The 14,726-nt window shown below is 55.1% G+C and overlaps 3 protein-coding genes across 3 annotated transcripts; 1 reads left to right on the forward strand and 2 right to left on the reverse strand.

The window, feature by feature from the left end:
* Positions 1-309: 309 nt before the first annotated feature.
* A1O7_09759 (uncharacterized protein) lies at positions 310-1,278 on the reverse strand (the record flags this gene model as incomplete). Its single annotated transcript, XM_007763745.1, has 3 exons — positions 310-471; positions 527-1,114; positions 1,192-1,278. 3 exons carry the CDS (start codon positions 1,276-1,278, stop codon positions 310-312), a joined length of 837 nt encoding a protein of 278 aa, XP_007761935.1.
* Positions 1,279-4,701: 3,423 nt separating this feature from the next.
* A1O7_09760 (uncharacterized protein) lies at positions 4,702-5,907 on the forward strand (the record flags this gene model as incomplete). The annotated part of the gene is made up of 1 exon (XM_007763746.1): positions 4,702-5,907. The coding sequence occupies one exon, from the start codon at positions 4,702-4,704 to the stop codon at positions 5,905-5,907; it is 1,206 nt and encodes a 401-aa protein (XP_007761936.1).
* Positions 5,908-12,172: 6,265 nt separating this feature from the next.
* A1O7_09761 (aminoglycoside phosphotransferase) lies at positions 12,173-13,404 on the reverse strand (the record flags this gene model as incomplete). Its single annotated transcript, XM_007763747.1, has 3 exons — positions 12,173-12,887; positions 12,955-13,250; positions 13,306-13,404. The coding sequence occupies 3 exons, from the start codon at positions 13,402-13,404 to the stop codon at positions 12,173-12,175; spliced, it is 1,110 nt and encodes a 369-aa protein (XP_007761937.1).
* Positions 13,405-14,726: the final 1,322 nt, after the last annotated feature.

Consider the following 14,726-nt stretch of genomic DNA (forward strand, 5'->3'; position numbering starts at 1 on the left):
CAGTAGGGCGAATAGAGTTTCGAATCAGTCAGCAGTAAGGCCTAGTCCGCAGAAGAGGACGCCAACATTTCGCAAGCTTTACGCGATTCGAAGCGGCAGTGAACATCTAATTAGGCCGCTTCAACACAGCGGGCTGTTTCGAGTCGGACTGAACTTGGCGTTGTCGTCGAGCCACTGCCGAAACGCAAGACGCGGTCGATGCGTGACCCGGCTTCGTAGAGTCTTGGTCCATAAGGCACGGGTGTCCGGATTGCTTATCCAAGCAAGTGAGGCATATGAAGATCCACTTCTATACCCACAGCATCAGGCTCACTTGCAGTCTCGATGGAGGGCCAGGAACTGAGGGACTTCGCCCTCCTGTGGTGTTATCGACTGTCGGATCAAGGGTAACTGCATTGTCTTGCTGTCGAAGAGTTTGTGGCATTTCTCGCACGGCTTAGTATTGATATCTCGATACGAGGAGATCATCTCCTACGCCTCATGATCAGCTAAAGGTGAACACCTGCGTACATCATGGGACGCATACCAGAAGAGTTGCGAGCCCTGCTCCCTTTTGCGATTCCGAGATGCTCTGAAGAACGTTATGACGTAGACTGGATGTTTCCGTGCCAGGCTTTCCGACGACAATGTACTTGGTGGCACCAGCGGAGTGTCTCTGTTCGAGGCGGAAATCAAGTTTTCCAACTTGGATATCAATAGGCAATGGGGTTGCTCCGTCTGACACGTGTATCCTCAACTCTGGATGCCTTGCACAGAAGTCGTCCACCACCTGCATGATTTCGGGCTCATTTGGGGGCGGAAACTCGCGACTAGGGTCGCTCGCAGTGATGGACGTTCGGTCGTTTGTGGCAGCGTCCTGGAGAAGAGCGCCGTAGTCCAAGGGCCATGCATCCCCACCCTGTGGGAGGTCATTCGCATTGACGACGTGCCACAACTGGCGTACATCTTCACCGTGCCATTCCTTCTTGAATTGCTCAACGTCTTGACTCCCTGCCTTGGCCGCCGTCTGCAGGTAGGTGGCAAGCTTCTCGGGCTGATAACCCCCGGGGTTCTCCAATGCCACACGCGCTGGGTTGATCAACTTGTCGGGCAATAGGGACCGAAGGCCGCCAATCTTGCCGGATGTCAGCATGGACGTGTGTCTGATCGGCAGAAGAAGGAGAAACCCCAAAACGGAAGCAAGAGACTGACTTGCGAGTACATGTTTTGAAGCTTCGCTAACTTCGCTATGATTTCGCGGTCCTCGCTGTCCACGGCGCCTGGCAGCTCTGTCGCCATTGTGATTTGAAAGGACTGAAGCGGTATTGGCCTGTGTCAGGGGCAACTGGAGGGAACAAGAACTTTCACAAAAGTACAGCCAGTTGTGGTTACTTTGGCGCTGGGAAACGTGCCTTTGATTTCCAGAAGACGGTGGTGGTGGGGGCCAGTCAGGGCACCATCACATGGCATCGCAATTCGACTAATTCGCCAAGAATGTGCCAGATTGAAGAGGATTAGTCACACTGGTCTGTAATAGCAGCGTCAAGTTTCCATCTCATGCCGTCTCTCAGACCTGATTCGTGCTTCAACTTGACAAGGGATCAGTCTGATCTTTTCTGCTTCCCGTAGTTGGCCAGAGAAACTCTGAGCTCTAGAGCTTCACGTTTCAGCTCAATCTTGATCGATAATATCTCCGCGAATCGGGGCGACTTCCTGAAAGTCTCCGGTATGTGGCTCGCAGGATCAACCCAGGATTCTGGAAAGTACATAGATGGGCGGCCTCGCGGTCTTGGTAACGTCTGTATGTCCGGGTAGGTAGAAGCGCTTGCAGACCCGTCCTCCCGGGCTGTACTCGGATCTCCACGTGGAGACTGAGCCCTTGATTCCAGATATCGACATTGGTACGCAACGGATGCCAAAGTAAATAGCCATTCCTTTTCTACACCATCAATCCGAGCGAGACAATACAATACTAACTGATGATGGTGCAATCTCTTGTTCTTTCGACTGGTCTGACCACTTACTTCAGCGACTTTGTGCCATGGAGTGACGTTACTCTCACCTGATCCCTGTCATGTTTTTTTCGCTCGACTCGAAGACCTGTCTCCGCTTACTATACTGCTGTAGGGCGTGCAGTTCCTCCAATTACTAAGCCTATTTGTCCTTGGGCTCCTCTTGGCTCGAGGGGCTATGTGCAAAAGGACAATAATATGGGGCCAAAAGTATCCCGTCCCGATAACTCGCACGTAGAGCCGCTGATCCCAGTCGGGGGACAACACATGCGGTGCGTTGTTGCATGGCTTTGACAGCTTACGTCAGGTCAATCTCCCAAATCCCCTGTTCAGTGCTCGTACATTCGCCCAGTTTTAAGCCTGCAGCTCGTTCAGACTCACTCGAAAAAGCCTAGAAAGGCCAAGCCAGCGATGTGTTCAGACCGACCAAGTCGCCAATAGCGCGACACCCATTCTCATGTTAGTGCCCATGCGAAGGTGAAGCCCACATTTGGTGAGGTCCCATGGGTGAATCAGCGTGGCTGCGCAGGCATTTGTCATGTTGAGAGACTACGAAGTACCTGGTGGTAGAATGGCTTAAAGAAGGAATTCTTGGACAAAAAGAGAAAGGACCATAGCACCAACACCAATGCCTTCTTGGCCCGCTACTGTGAGCACGAAGTTTGGAGATTGTGCATTACGGACTCAGCCACAAATAGTCGCTAGAAGCTCCTTCTCCGTCTCCGGTTTCCAATCGGATGTCGCTTCACGATATTGTATACCCGGAAAAGGAAATAGACATATGAATGCGAGCATTGGCGGCTGGTCGGTGCGGACTATACGCGCTCATTTCCGAAAAGCGGCACAATACAATTAAAGCCGTGAGGCAGCATCAGCCGTGCTTTGTGTATCAGAGCATTGGTGATGGTCGAATACCAATATCATGCCCACATCTGAAAATCACTTCGTGGAGGTTGAGTGACATGTTGATCGCAAACTACTCAACCGTCAACTCGTAAAGCAGTGCGACGACGGGTATGCGGTGGTAAAGGGCGATAGGCGTGATTGGCTTTCGGGGTAGTCGATTTCCAATCCCCAGAACTCGGCCTCATTTATCCGACTCTGCGCTGACAAACTTCGTTTGGTCGTTGAGTATAGCCAGACCCAGTGTCCTTGGTCGTAAGCGCGGCCGTGCCAAAGATCATCTCTGGGCTGACCGACCGGACTGTGGCTGTCGAAAGCCGAGAAGAGACAGGTGTGCATGCGTGGCATGGAACAACCTACGGCGGCATGGACATAACTTTTTGTCCGGCCGTCAACGGTGGAAGCAAGACGGCGCAATTAAATCCGGATGACGCAAACACCCGTCGGTCAAGGTGCTCGTACATTTGTAGATGCTCAGCTTGTCGATCTCTGCATGGCTTGGAAGTGGCTCAGTCCAGCCCAGATGGAACATTATTGCTACCCCTACAACGAACGAACCCTGTCTGCGGATTCCACGGGCGTATCATACTACGAGTACGGTGAACTCTGAAGAATGGGTTGCGGCACACCATGTCGAGACGAATGAGCATCCAGCTTCAACAGGCAGCGGCCTCTGCTAAGAGTCACCAACACCATGCCATGATATGTAAATGCTACACAGACTCTGCAGCCTAGATTCCAAGGGCGCATGCGTACACGCACGATGGTACTCCGCACTCGTAGAGAGGCGATCGAGACTCGAGACTTGCGAATTGCGCGACGGCGCAATCCGCCTCACGACGATCTGAAACGCAGCGAAGGTGTTGTTTTTTTATGATTGGTGGCTTACTCAAATACAAATCGATAATGTGGGTGTCTAGTATAGCGGGAGAAAGTGACGACTGCCTTTTCGAGACAGGGCTCGCCCAGTCGCATGTTGGCACGCTGCTTCAGTCTCACCTCCAACAGCCCAAAGCCAACAGCGAAAGCCGGGGGGTAACGCGTTGCTCGGGGGCGGTGACCCGGGCAGCGCAACGGGCGGACAAAAGAGGGCAAGAGGGGACACGAAACTAACAAACGAGCTCGCCCCACTCCTCGGCGGTATTCTCAGCGTATCCTCATTACCGCGTTACCAGCATCTCACCGCAGATGATGAGCAAACCAGCTGGCCCTTGTGGTGCACCCGCCGGTTTCGTCGTCTGCAGGCGTAACGGTCCATCGGTATGGGCCAGTTGTGGTTGACCGTCATTCCCAGCCTGGGGTTTGGATCGGTCCACCCCTTTCATTTCCCCTGTGGCCCTACAACGTTTCTTCACAATGGTTCAGCTAAAAGTGTGGCTCCCAGGTCCCTGGCCACCGCAACCTCTTCGGCCGTGGAGAGGATCCGCAATAATCATGACCCGTCTCCCTCTCACTCGAGGCTATCAGAAGGACCCAGTGATAGTGATCTACCTCTGAGATGCTGTCAGCAATTGACCAGGGTCATCTAGCCCTACGAGGTTGCCTTCGCCCTAGACCCACGATGGTCGTGGCCCTCTATCGCCGAACCCGCCCTACTATTCATATGTCCATGTTCGCCCCAGGGTAAAGCTCCTGAGAGTCTATGCTTTGAAACCTGCCATTCAAGCCGCTTGCGTTTGGAACGCATGGGAAGCTGCATGTCGGCCAAGAAAGCAGAGAAAGATATATATGACTGACCGACCTCCCCAACCCACCGCGAGAAGTAAATCAGCAAAGAGCCCACCTAGTGCTCCCTACTGCAAGCATGATGGCTATCGAGACCCAGGAAGGAATCTTCTCCATGACACCCCCGCCCAGCGAATTCGACGAATTCGACAAAAGCGCCTTGCTGACTTGCTCACCTTCCCTGCCCGGGCTCTGTTATCCTTCGCCGGCTCCGTCGAGTCGAGGGCATAATCCGTCCGTGTCATCAGAATCCATATACATGCTCCCCAGCATGTCTTTGTCAGAGCACCAAGGCCACGATCTGCAGTCAATATCTTTCGACGACGCCTCGTCAGATTCTGCCTCCTTTTTCCCAGTGCCGACTGTCACAGACCCAGCACTGACTACTCACTTCAACACCACCGTCACATCTCCAGCGCAAACCACAGAAGACTCCTACACCATGTATGAACAAAACCAATGGTTCCCATACTCCAACTACCGCCAGCACACCCCACTGCTGCCCTACGACACAACCTCGGCGTCGTCGGCACACTACCCAGTATTCAGCCACCACCCTTCTGCTCACATCATCCCACCAACGCCTCAGGACGTCCACGCTTCACACTTCGACTTTAACCATGTTCCCACATCCACAATACCATCACACCACCACCTCGCGGCCTCGCCGTCCTTCTCGCAAGTTTCACACCACAGCTCCCACAGTCATCGGGAAAGCATATCATCCATGTCCCGGTCATGCAGTCCCAGTTCGACGCTCAGCCGGGGCGACACGCTGAGGCCGGCGTTGCGCTCGAACTCCACCTCGTCCAACACCTCTCTACATGCCTATGGAATCCCCGTGGCCGAACCACCATCATCATTCCTGTCCACATCGTTAAGTGCGTCGCCGTCAGCTCACGGCGGCCCGACTCAATCCTGGCGCTGCGCCTATCCCGGGTGCACCTCCCGGGCAACCTTCACACGTGGCTGTGACCTGCGGAAGCACTACAACCGGCACAGCAAGCATCTCTTCTGCCGGGTAGACGGATGCCCGCAGAGCGAAGCAGCGGCCGCGGCGCGCGCCAAGTCAGCAGATCAGCCACTGGCCGGCGGCTTCTCCAGCAAGAAGGACCGCGCAAGGCACGAGGCAAAGCACAATCCAGGCATCAAATGCGAATGGCGAGGCCCTGAGGGCGAGGAGTGTGGCCGCGTCTTCTCTCGCATGGACAACATGAAAGATCACGTTAGACGAATCCACAGCAAGGGGCAGCAACAGAGCAGCAGCACTCTGCCAAGCCGAAAATGATGCCTCTGCACGACCGAAAGCACATTTGACACCACGTATGTATATTCATGTATATGTGTATGTACTGTCTCGACGATGTGCAACGGGATGATCTTCCCGACTACGCGTCGGGAACACAAGCCATTTCCACTTCGTCGTCCACGAGAGCCGACGCTCAGGCAGCGCCGGCAGATGATGTCTGTCCCGAGGAGCGACACAGTCCTACGCTTTGGGGACTGGGGGAAAGGGCTCAGTCGCTCATCATCTCATCTCACGAATCTCCTCTGTTCTTCTCTGCGGAGCAAAAAGCTCCTGTTGACCATGGGTATCATGATGGTGGAGGAACAAATTCCAGTACGACACAGTACTCGGAACTCGATCGGGCATTTTCACGCGACGGGATGGATTGATTGATGGAATCAATGCCACGGCATGGACTGGGTCGGCGCTAGGTTTAATGCCATGATGTTTTCCGCTCAGCGTCACTACCACTGTCACTGTCACTATAGTATCATAGAGTTAGACCCGGAAGCGTGTCTCTCTGGACTGAGCACGAGAAGCCAACCTCGCTCGCAAAGTGTGGAGAGAGCGTGGCGATGGCAGTATAGCTCGAGAATGAAAACCTCGGAACGCCTACCTACCTCGTACAGTCCTACGATCTAAACAAAGAACAAAGCACCTCGGAAAGTCCCCCGTCCCAGCGCCCCAGCTACGAATTGACCGACTCTTGGCTCCTGGTCAGTGCTCACAGCCACTTCATCGCAGGTTAAGCAGTGATGCACATAAGGCGCGTATTCCAGAATTTACTATTATGTACTCCCTGTTCTTCCCTTCCAGAAGCTTGGCTTGCAGTACCTCGGGGCAAGAGTCCCATTTTCATGTCGTCTGCTTGCTCGCTGTGAACCAATACCGCCAAGGAGACAAATGTCACGATATGCACGCACAGGACTTCCATCACCGTCGAGTCAGGAAACACGAACAAAAGTCCTACTTTCTGCAGGGTATTGCATGGGAGGCATGCGGACGCGAACGACAAAGTGGATCCAGTCGTGCAAACACAGCCATCACACCAGACGAAACAGGCAGCAGGTTGGTCGCCATTCGTGAGGTATCATTCGTCTGGCGATCAATCACCATGCAAGGGTTGCCGGGACCGCCAGCGGCTTCGAACGGCCTGCCCGATTTGGCTCTAAATGCGAAGGGCCACTGTTTGCTGCGTGTCATTCGTGTCATTCACTCGCGATTACTCATCCTTGTCTACAGTTGATTTGCCAGTCGCTGCCGACGGGATCCTTTGTTACTTCTTGGTGCTCTTGGTGCTCTTACGGCCGATGCAAGGCTTAGGTTCTCGGACCAAACCAGCCGTGGTGCGTCCGGAGTACAGCGAAGCGTGCTACCTAACTAGTACCAGGACTGGTGTAAGTAAGCAGGTTGCTGGTTGCTACTACTGTACACAACGGCCCGGCCAAGACCACCCAAGGCGACGAGCGAGGGCTACGTGGCGTCGCGTCGAGTCGAGTCGTGCGCACTTGCGCGCTTCTGGGATCGTGGTGCAGTGGACGGGTCGTGTCCTGCCCGTGGGCAGACCGGTACTCCGTGTGCGAGCGTGAGATGCGTGTGCGGATGCGGACGGGATGCGTAAATTTGCTCAAACTGCACCCAATAATGCCGAGTCGTGAGAGAATCTCTCCGAGCGTCGTTTAACATGGAGAAATATGTGTCCGAGGCGGCTGGCGATCAGCCCTAACGATCCCACCCCCCTGCACGTGCGCCCTGCCGCCCTTTTCTCTGCTGCAAGGCACAGGGACGACTCGACACACGGGCTCGGAGCCGACTATGAGGCCAGAGCCTCTTCCGCGGGGTCCGTGCTCGTAATCATACTAGTAGCTCGACCGGCATTAGCAGTACTGTGTAGCAGGGAGTTTGTTTTTCTTAGGGGGACTTCCCTACGCGGGCAAGTGCGATTCGTCTCTGAACCATCACTGGTCCAGTGCCGTTTCAGCTGAAGTTCTCGATCGGCTTTGAGGCTTTCTCGAATCTGAATTCGAATTACGGCGCCGGCACAGGAGCTACGGTAGCTAACCCAGAAAAGGAGACACGCCACGGTACGATACCGATGGGATAAGCTGGCTGGGGCCGACAATTAACTAGGGGGGATTCTCTACCACGTATGGCCATACTGTGTAAGTAGTCCACGTACGCTTGTCTCATCATCGCTGGGGACGAATGGGCGAAACTGCTCGAACTGCCTCTTTCCAGATCGCCGGGGCGTGGGGGCCAACGTTGGATTGCAGTCACAACTTTGCAGTCACCACTCATGATGGACTTTGGTGGGCTCATGCTGCTTCAGGGTGGAGTCGGTGGAGCATGTACTGTATAAGCCGCCGCCGCCTTCGGGACGCGGAAGCTTTCATAAGCAGAAACGGCCGTGGCGCGTTGGGTTCGCGGGTCTGGATCTAAGCCGGACGCGTCCTGGGGCGCGGCATAAAGCCGGGGTCTGTTGCCCAAGCTCACAAGCAGTGGCCATGATCAAAAGAGGGCCCCGTTTGAGTGGCTGGACGGGTCGGAGCTGGTGGGTCCTTGAAGCGATCCACCTCACACGGGACATATCCTTGTCGACTCCAATTTTGGGGAGGGGGACGTCGAGGTGCGAGGGTGCTTGACCGAGCTCGACCGTGTCGAGACAGTTTGGTTCCCGTTGGGCTGCAATAATTCATGGCAATCGTCGACGATCTCCTCATGGCGGCTATGCCATTGTGGGGGATGGCATTTAGTGTATTATGCATGAACCACAAATGTGGACGGATAGAGACGGTTGTCGCGCTCGCGGCATGCGACAGGCACATTTTATCGCTCAACGTCGGGGGTCAAACAGCCCTATGCGGAGTCACCGACCAGGGACACTGGACAGTACTGAGTACTGCTCATTCCTCAGTCTAGTATTTGTCACCTGCCTACGAGTACACAGTACTCACGGCACCTCTCGTGGTTCTCATAGTGTCCAGATGGAGATTCTGACTAAGCCAGTCAGCACGACGGGCGTTGAGGCGGCCTTGTCCTACGTGCCATTGGAGGGAGGCAATAGCCGGCGATAAAACAATCTGCATTCCTCCGAAATCTGGAAGAGCACAAACACCGCGATAGGACGGGTGATTTTTCGTCAGCCTGAAGACCTCATCTGACCAGTACCTCCTACAGACTCGAAGGCTTGCGGAATGCCTTCCACGTTCGATCTCGGCCGCTGATTAATACCCACCACGAACACAGTGCAACGTTTCTCTGTCGTGCACAACCGGTGTGGCAGGATAGTGCATGAAAGGGCGGCTGTTGAGCGTAACTGACAATTCAATCCTATCGTTTTCCGTTCCCCATTTCTTCCATATCCCGCAGCTGTTAAAATCAGACACCAATGCTCGTGCTAAAGGATACTCCGTATTCGGCTGCGCAGAACACGGTATAGCATGAGGACGAAAGCGGGGATACTGTAGGCTGACGTTACATTATAGCCGCTGGTGTCGTCTTGGTCCGGCAGCCAAGCAACAAACGACTCGTGCATACGGGTTGCGGGGACTACCAGTATCGACACGGCGACAGCGAAGGCGACGGATTTCTCCATCTTTGCCAGGTCCCGAGTCGTGATCTGAAGCATTCTTCGGTGATTGACTCTGTGCTGTACCCACGGAACATGGCCCACGATCAACAATCATGTCATGTTTTCACCACGAGGGGCGGCGGTGACAGGAATGCGGGTCGTACATAAGCTCAAGGCTGACTTGGACCTCGCAAGCTGGGCAGCTCCTCATCCACATCCACATGCCATCCACATCCATGGCGCAGGCTAACCACCTACAGCACTGGGTAGGTGGGTGATGATCCGAGACAGGTTTCGCCGCCCTGCGTCGTCGACTCGTGGCTCAGGAGTGTGCGTCCTAAGATCGCGAAGATACTCCGTACTTACCATGAATTACCTTACTCCGTAATTATTCTACCTACGGAGTACTTACCTGCTCATGCTGAACATGAAGTATATACTCCTGTAAGCATCTACTGAGAACACGCCCCATACCCGGTAAGGGTATATAGTACCTGCCTACTGTATCTTGCCGGCTGGCTGTGCGATGGGAGGCTCCTCCTGCATGCAGTACACAGTACCTAGGTAGTTAGGGCTGCCACGCCACCCGGGCTTCGAAATCCGCCGCCAATGAGAGGACACGCGCACGCAGCCTGCCCTTTCATTTCAGGCTCAAGTTGAGTCCGAGTCCAAGTCCATGTCGATGATCGCAGATGGGCGAACGAAGCAAACAAGACTACATACTGTGTGCAGTACTCGTCCTCCGTCCACAGCACTAGCTAGTAGATACACAGAGGTATGAGTACTCACAGCACGTAGAAATCTTCCAAGTTGCCACGGCGAAAATATACGAGTACGTACCGTCTGTGTGAGTGTGTACGCCAGTGCTCCAACTTCGGGCAGCGGTTGCGAACGCCGCTGCCGAAACCGAAACCGAAGCTGAGATTCTCGCCACCTGCTGACCCGTCCAACTCCACGATTCGGCGAGGTCCACACGTACGAGTACTCCCTTCTGTACGGCGTACTCGTAGAGCTACTGTAGGTATCTCTCAACCTACAGTGTATTTCTCACGGCGCTGCTTCAAACTACCACCTACTCACACCACTCGTGAGCTCACCACACCTGAAATCCCCACCGGTTCTAATGGCTCGCGTCACGCTGGAGCCATTGCACATTCCTACGGAAGCCGGCGTTGAATCTCACTTACCACACCGGAGGTGATCGTCGTTGCTTGCTGGGCCGAGAAAGGGGACGGACACTCTGCGCTGTGGCAGTTCGAGCATGAAAGCCGGAAACGAACGCATCTTTTGGCTCCCCGAGTCCAGCGCCCATCCTATTTTCTCCCATCCCGTCACATTCTACGTTGGCTGGTGCCCGATTGATTACAGTCCATGTGCTCCTGAAAGCAGCGATTGCCGCCACCACGACGGTACTGTAACCACTGCGCAGGTTCTTGCTTAGGTCAACCCACCGACCGACTAAGCGATCAAGCGCCATGCAGGGTGTTGTTCAGGGGAAATACTCCGTACCCGGCCGCCAGCTCGCCGGTGAGATTTCGTTCCTCGTTCCATTTAGCTCAAATTCCACCCCGATACGTCCTGTGCTGTGTACAACAGATGTCTCGATGAACCGGAAGCGCCACGGCGGCGGCGGCGGTGGCATGCGACGAGGACAAGAGTCAGACACCACACTACGTATAAATACCCATGTACTGCTGTACACAGTACATCAACGTTCACCCTGGCTGGGATAAACGGAATTTTCGACGCTCGCGTGGCCGGCTAGCCCGCTTGCCCCTGCTTAGGTCACTGATACCCACCCCGGGGATGTACCCGCCCATTTGAGGATGCTCTCTCACGAATCTGCCTGCCGGAAAGAAGAGCCTCGCCTCTTTGCCGAACGTGCTGACACGAGCCGGACCGCTTCCTGGTGCATGTGCATGTGCATGCCTGAGTCCACCACCAATTTGGGCATTGGTCGACATCCAGGATTCGCTGGGCTGGTGACGGTAAAGGACTGTCTGGGTAAGAAGTACGCAGCACGAGTATTTCGTCCAATTACAGTAGGTACACGATTCTTTTTCGACGTCCTGGCCACAATGTGTAGCGTGCAGCACTTGGCTCGTCTTGATTGCCCTATCCTGGCAAGCGGGCGCGGGTCCAAGATCCTACATCCAGGTACTACACCTACAGCAGTGCGCCTCGTTTACCGCGTGCAGGTGCTGTTTTGGATCGCTTGGGTCTCGGATGGCCCCTGGTTTTGTAGTGCGCAGACTACAGCGTAACCTGTAGGTGGACGTCGTTTCACAACTCATAACGACAGCCATGTCAGAAGTACCCTTGTTTTGGCAATAAGGCCCCCGCCAGAGTATGACGGGGTCGTCAGAGCGGTGATGGCTGGAAACGGCGAACAAGACCCCTCAGACTGAGCAACCCAAAAGGATTCGACCAAGGCGTGTGGCCAAGATGTCGAGTTGTCGAGACAGGCCTTCTCACCAGAAGGGCAGGCGGTCGCCGACGAAGCAGAGCCACGTAGGCGGTTCTGCAGGTGTGCCCGCGCATCGCCCTTCTCTGTCGCTCGCGAGCAATATCATTTACTGTATATGTACTGTGTACCTAGGGAGGTACTCTGTATGTATCAATGTACAGGTTGGACAATTACCTAGCGGCTGCCTCTTCTAGGCAAATCGCCGCCCTTGGCCCGGGCTATGGAAGCTACAACTTCGCCTTTCCATCCGAGGTCTCGACGAGCTTCTGGACCAGCCCAAACGCCCACTCGGCGTAGAGGGGCATTTGCGAGGCGTAGTTCTTGGCCGTCACGCCGCTGGCTTGCCGCCGGGCGTATCTGGCCGCAATGCCCTGCATGATAATGGCACCTCTAAATCCTCCAAACGCGTTGCCCCAGGCCAGTTCGAGCTCCGGGTTGTATCCAGACGCCTCAGCATACCACTGTACAGCCTGTTTCAGAGTCGGCAGGCCCGGAGTGACGCCGTCGCGAAACGCCTCCGTGTCATTCTTCGCGCCCCCAATGTCCCGGCCCACCCACGACCACGGGGCCGTCAGATTGACCAGATCGGAAAGCGGATGGCCAATCGTGGCCATCTCCCAGTCCAGGATGCCAATGACGCGAGGTTCCGTCTTATGGAAGACCAAATTGTCGATCTTGTAATCGCCGTGGATAAGCGTGACGCGGTCCTTTGGCTGCGTGGACTTCTGCCGGAAAAACCTCACCATCTCGTCGAAATGCGGGATCTCGCCGACGGCCTGCTTCGTGTCGACGTCCACGGCTTCGGCTTGTGCCTTTTGCAGCGTCGAAAACGTCTTCAGTTGGCGGTCGTAAAAGCCGCCGTGCCGGCCGAAATCCGACAGCCCGACCTTTCGGATGTCTACCCGGTGGAATTTGGCCAGCGTTCGTAGCGCGTCGTGCCACCTGCGTCGCTTTTTAGCATTCATTTCCACTGTGCGGCCCGGCATCGCCATGCCATGCCATCACCTACGCTTCTGTCCTGTCCTCAGGGCTCCAGCCCGGGAAATGATTCTCCGTCACCATGCGCCCGTCCAGAAATTCCATAATGTAGAAAGGCGTGCCGATGACGTCGTTGTCCTCGCACAGGCAGTATACCTTTGGCACAGGGACATCCGTCTGGCCAAGCGCGTGTATGATCTGGTATTCGCGGTCGACTCGGTGAGCTGTCTTCGAAAGCAGCGAGCCTGGCGGCTTCTTCCTCATCACATATTTGACACCCTGCGCGTCGGTGATCTGGTACGTAGGATTCGACTGGCCGAAGCCGAACTGTGATCGCCACGTCAGCAACAAGTCAACAGCGATGGCACGCGATCGTACGTACCTGCTTCAAGCCGAGGGGAGTCTTGATCGTGGGGACATTGGTGTCGATGTAGCGCTCGAGGGAGGCCAGGTCGATGGGCTGTCGAACCTCGCCCGCCATGGCTGTCCTCCTGCTGTAGTGACCGACAAGGGGGCTGGTACAGATCACACGCCGACAGCGCACGAAGGACGTTTCTTGCTCCTTTTCTTTCTCATCCAGCCATGGCCGTAAGAATCAGCGCGGGTCTGCCTCGGGGAAGGACTTCCCCCAAGCAAAAGCATCCCACAGCCGATGTCTTGGGCCTCGGCTCAGCAGCGACCGAAACCGGAAAATTGCGGCTGATGCTTAGCACGTGATGTTTGAATCACGTGCATACATGTCGGCAAAGGTCACCATGTAGGAGCCAGTGGCTGTTACCAGGCACGCCAGGACCTCCATCTGGCTGTTCTCCGGCACCGACAGTGATGAATGACAACGGCAATATAGATTGTCACCGCTGTCCGCACTTGTCGCTGTCACAAAATCCAACAGAGTACCAATACAGAGAACTACGAGTATGGAAGCGCCTAAAGGGCCCGATGGATAGGTTAGATCTACCTACTGTGTGCAAAGTAATATCCGTCCGTCCACCTATCCATGGGTCAGTCAGTCAACCAAGCAGGACAGGTCAACAATCCCTACCCGTGTTATTACCCATATTCAATCCCCGTCAACGACCCCGGTACCATAGGGTGCTCATCGCTTGTCTCTGTACTTCCGTCGTGTCAACTCATCGCCTGTCCACCGTTCGAGGGAGATTGCGACCCTCGGCGGATCGCGAAACGAGCCCCTTGCATAGGTCTTGGCAAGGCATTGCTGCAAGGCCTTCGTACGCCTGGCTGGCATTCATCCGGAAGTCAGAACATACCTGCACAGATACCTGTTCAGCCTTCCTGTCCTGTGCCTAGCTCCGACTGGTGAACTTGGTCGTAGCCTTTTGACTTGGGATCGTTCCCATGCCGCCGCTAGGTTCCTCGCGGCTTCCGAGATAATGCTGTAACCTTGGTCGCGGTGTCGGTTGCCGAGGATAATGTGGGAGGAGGTCAATGGAGTCGTGAGTGATGTCCCGGTCCGCAGAACCTCTAAGGTTTGTTCTTGAATACGCTTCTGTCGGGATCCTTGCAGGTAGTCAGACTCACTGTTGTGCGGTGTATCCTGCTGCGCAGCACTGCGTCTTATGTGTGCTCGCTTTGTGCACTCTGCGGCTTGTATGCAGCTGACCCAACGGCTGGAGCTTACATACCCTATTGATACCACAGCGGCCCAGGGCATGCATCGCGCAGCTCCCAAATACCACCCATTCCAGCGTCGCGTCTGCCCGAGGGCCGATGGAATGGTCCGCTGGAGTCGCTTTCGACCCCCAGACGTACCGAGAGTAGATTTCGAGAAGCGAAGAACGATGC

This window comes from Cladophialophora yegresii (assembly GCF_000585515.1).
Source record: "Cladophialophora yegresii CBS 114405 chromosome Unknown aczIN-supercont1.7, whole genome shotgun sequence".
Classification (NCBI taxonomy): domain Eukaryota; kingdom Fungi; phylum Ascomycota; class Eurotiomycetes; order Chaetothyriales; family Herpotrichiellaceae; genus Cladophialophora; species Cladophialophora yegresii.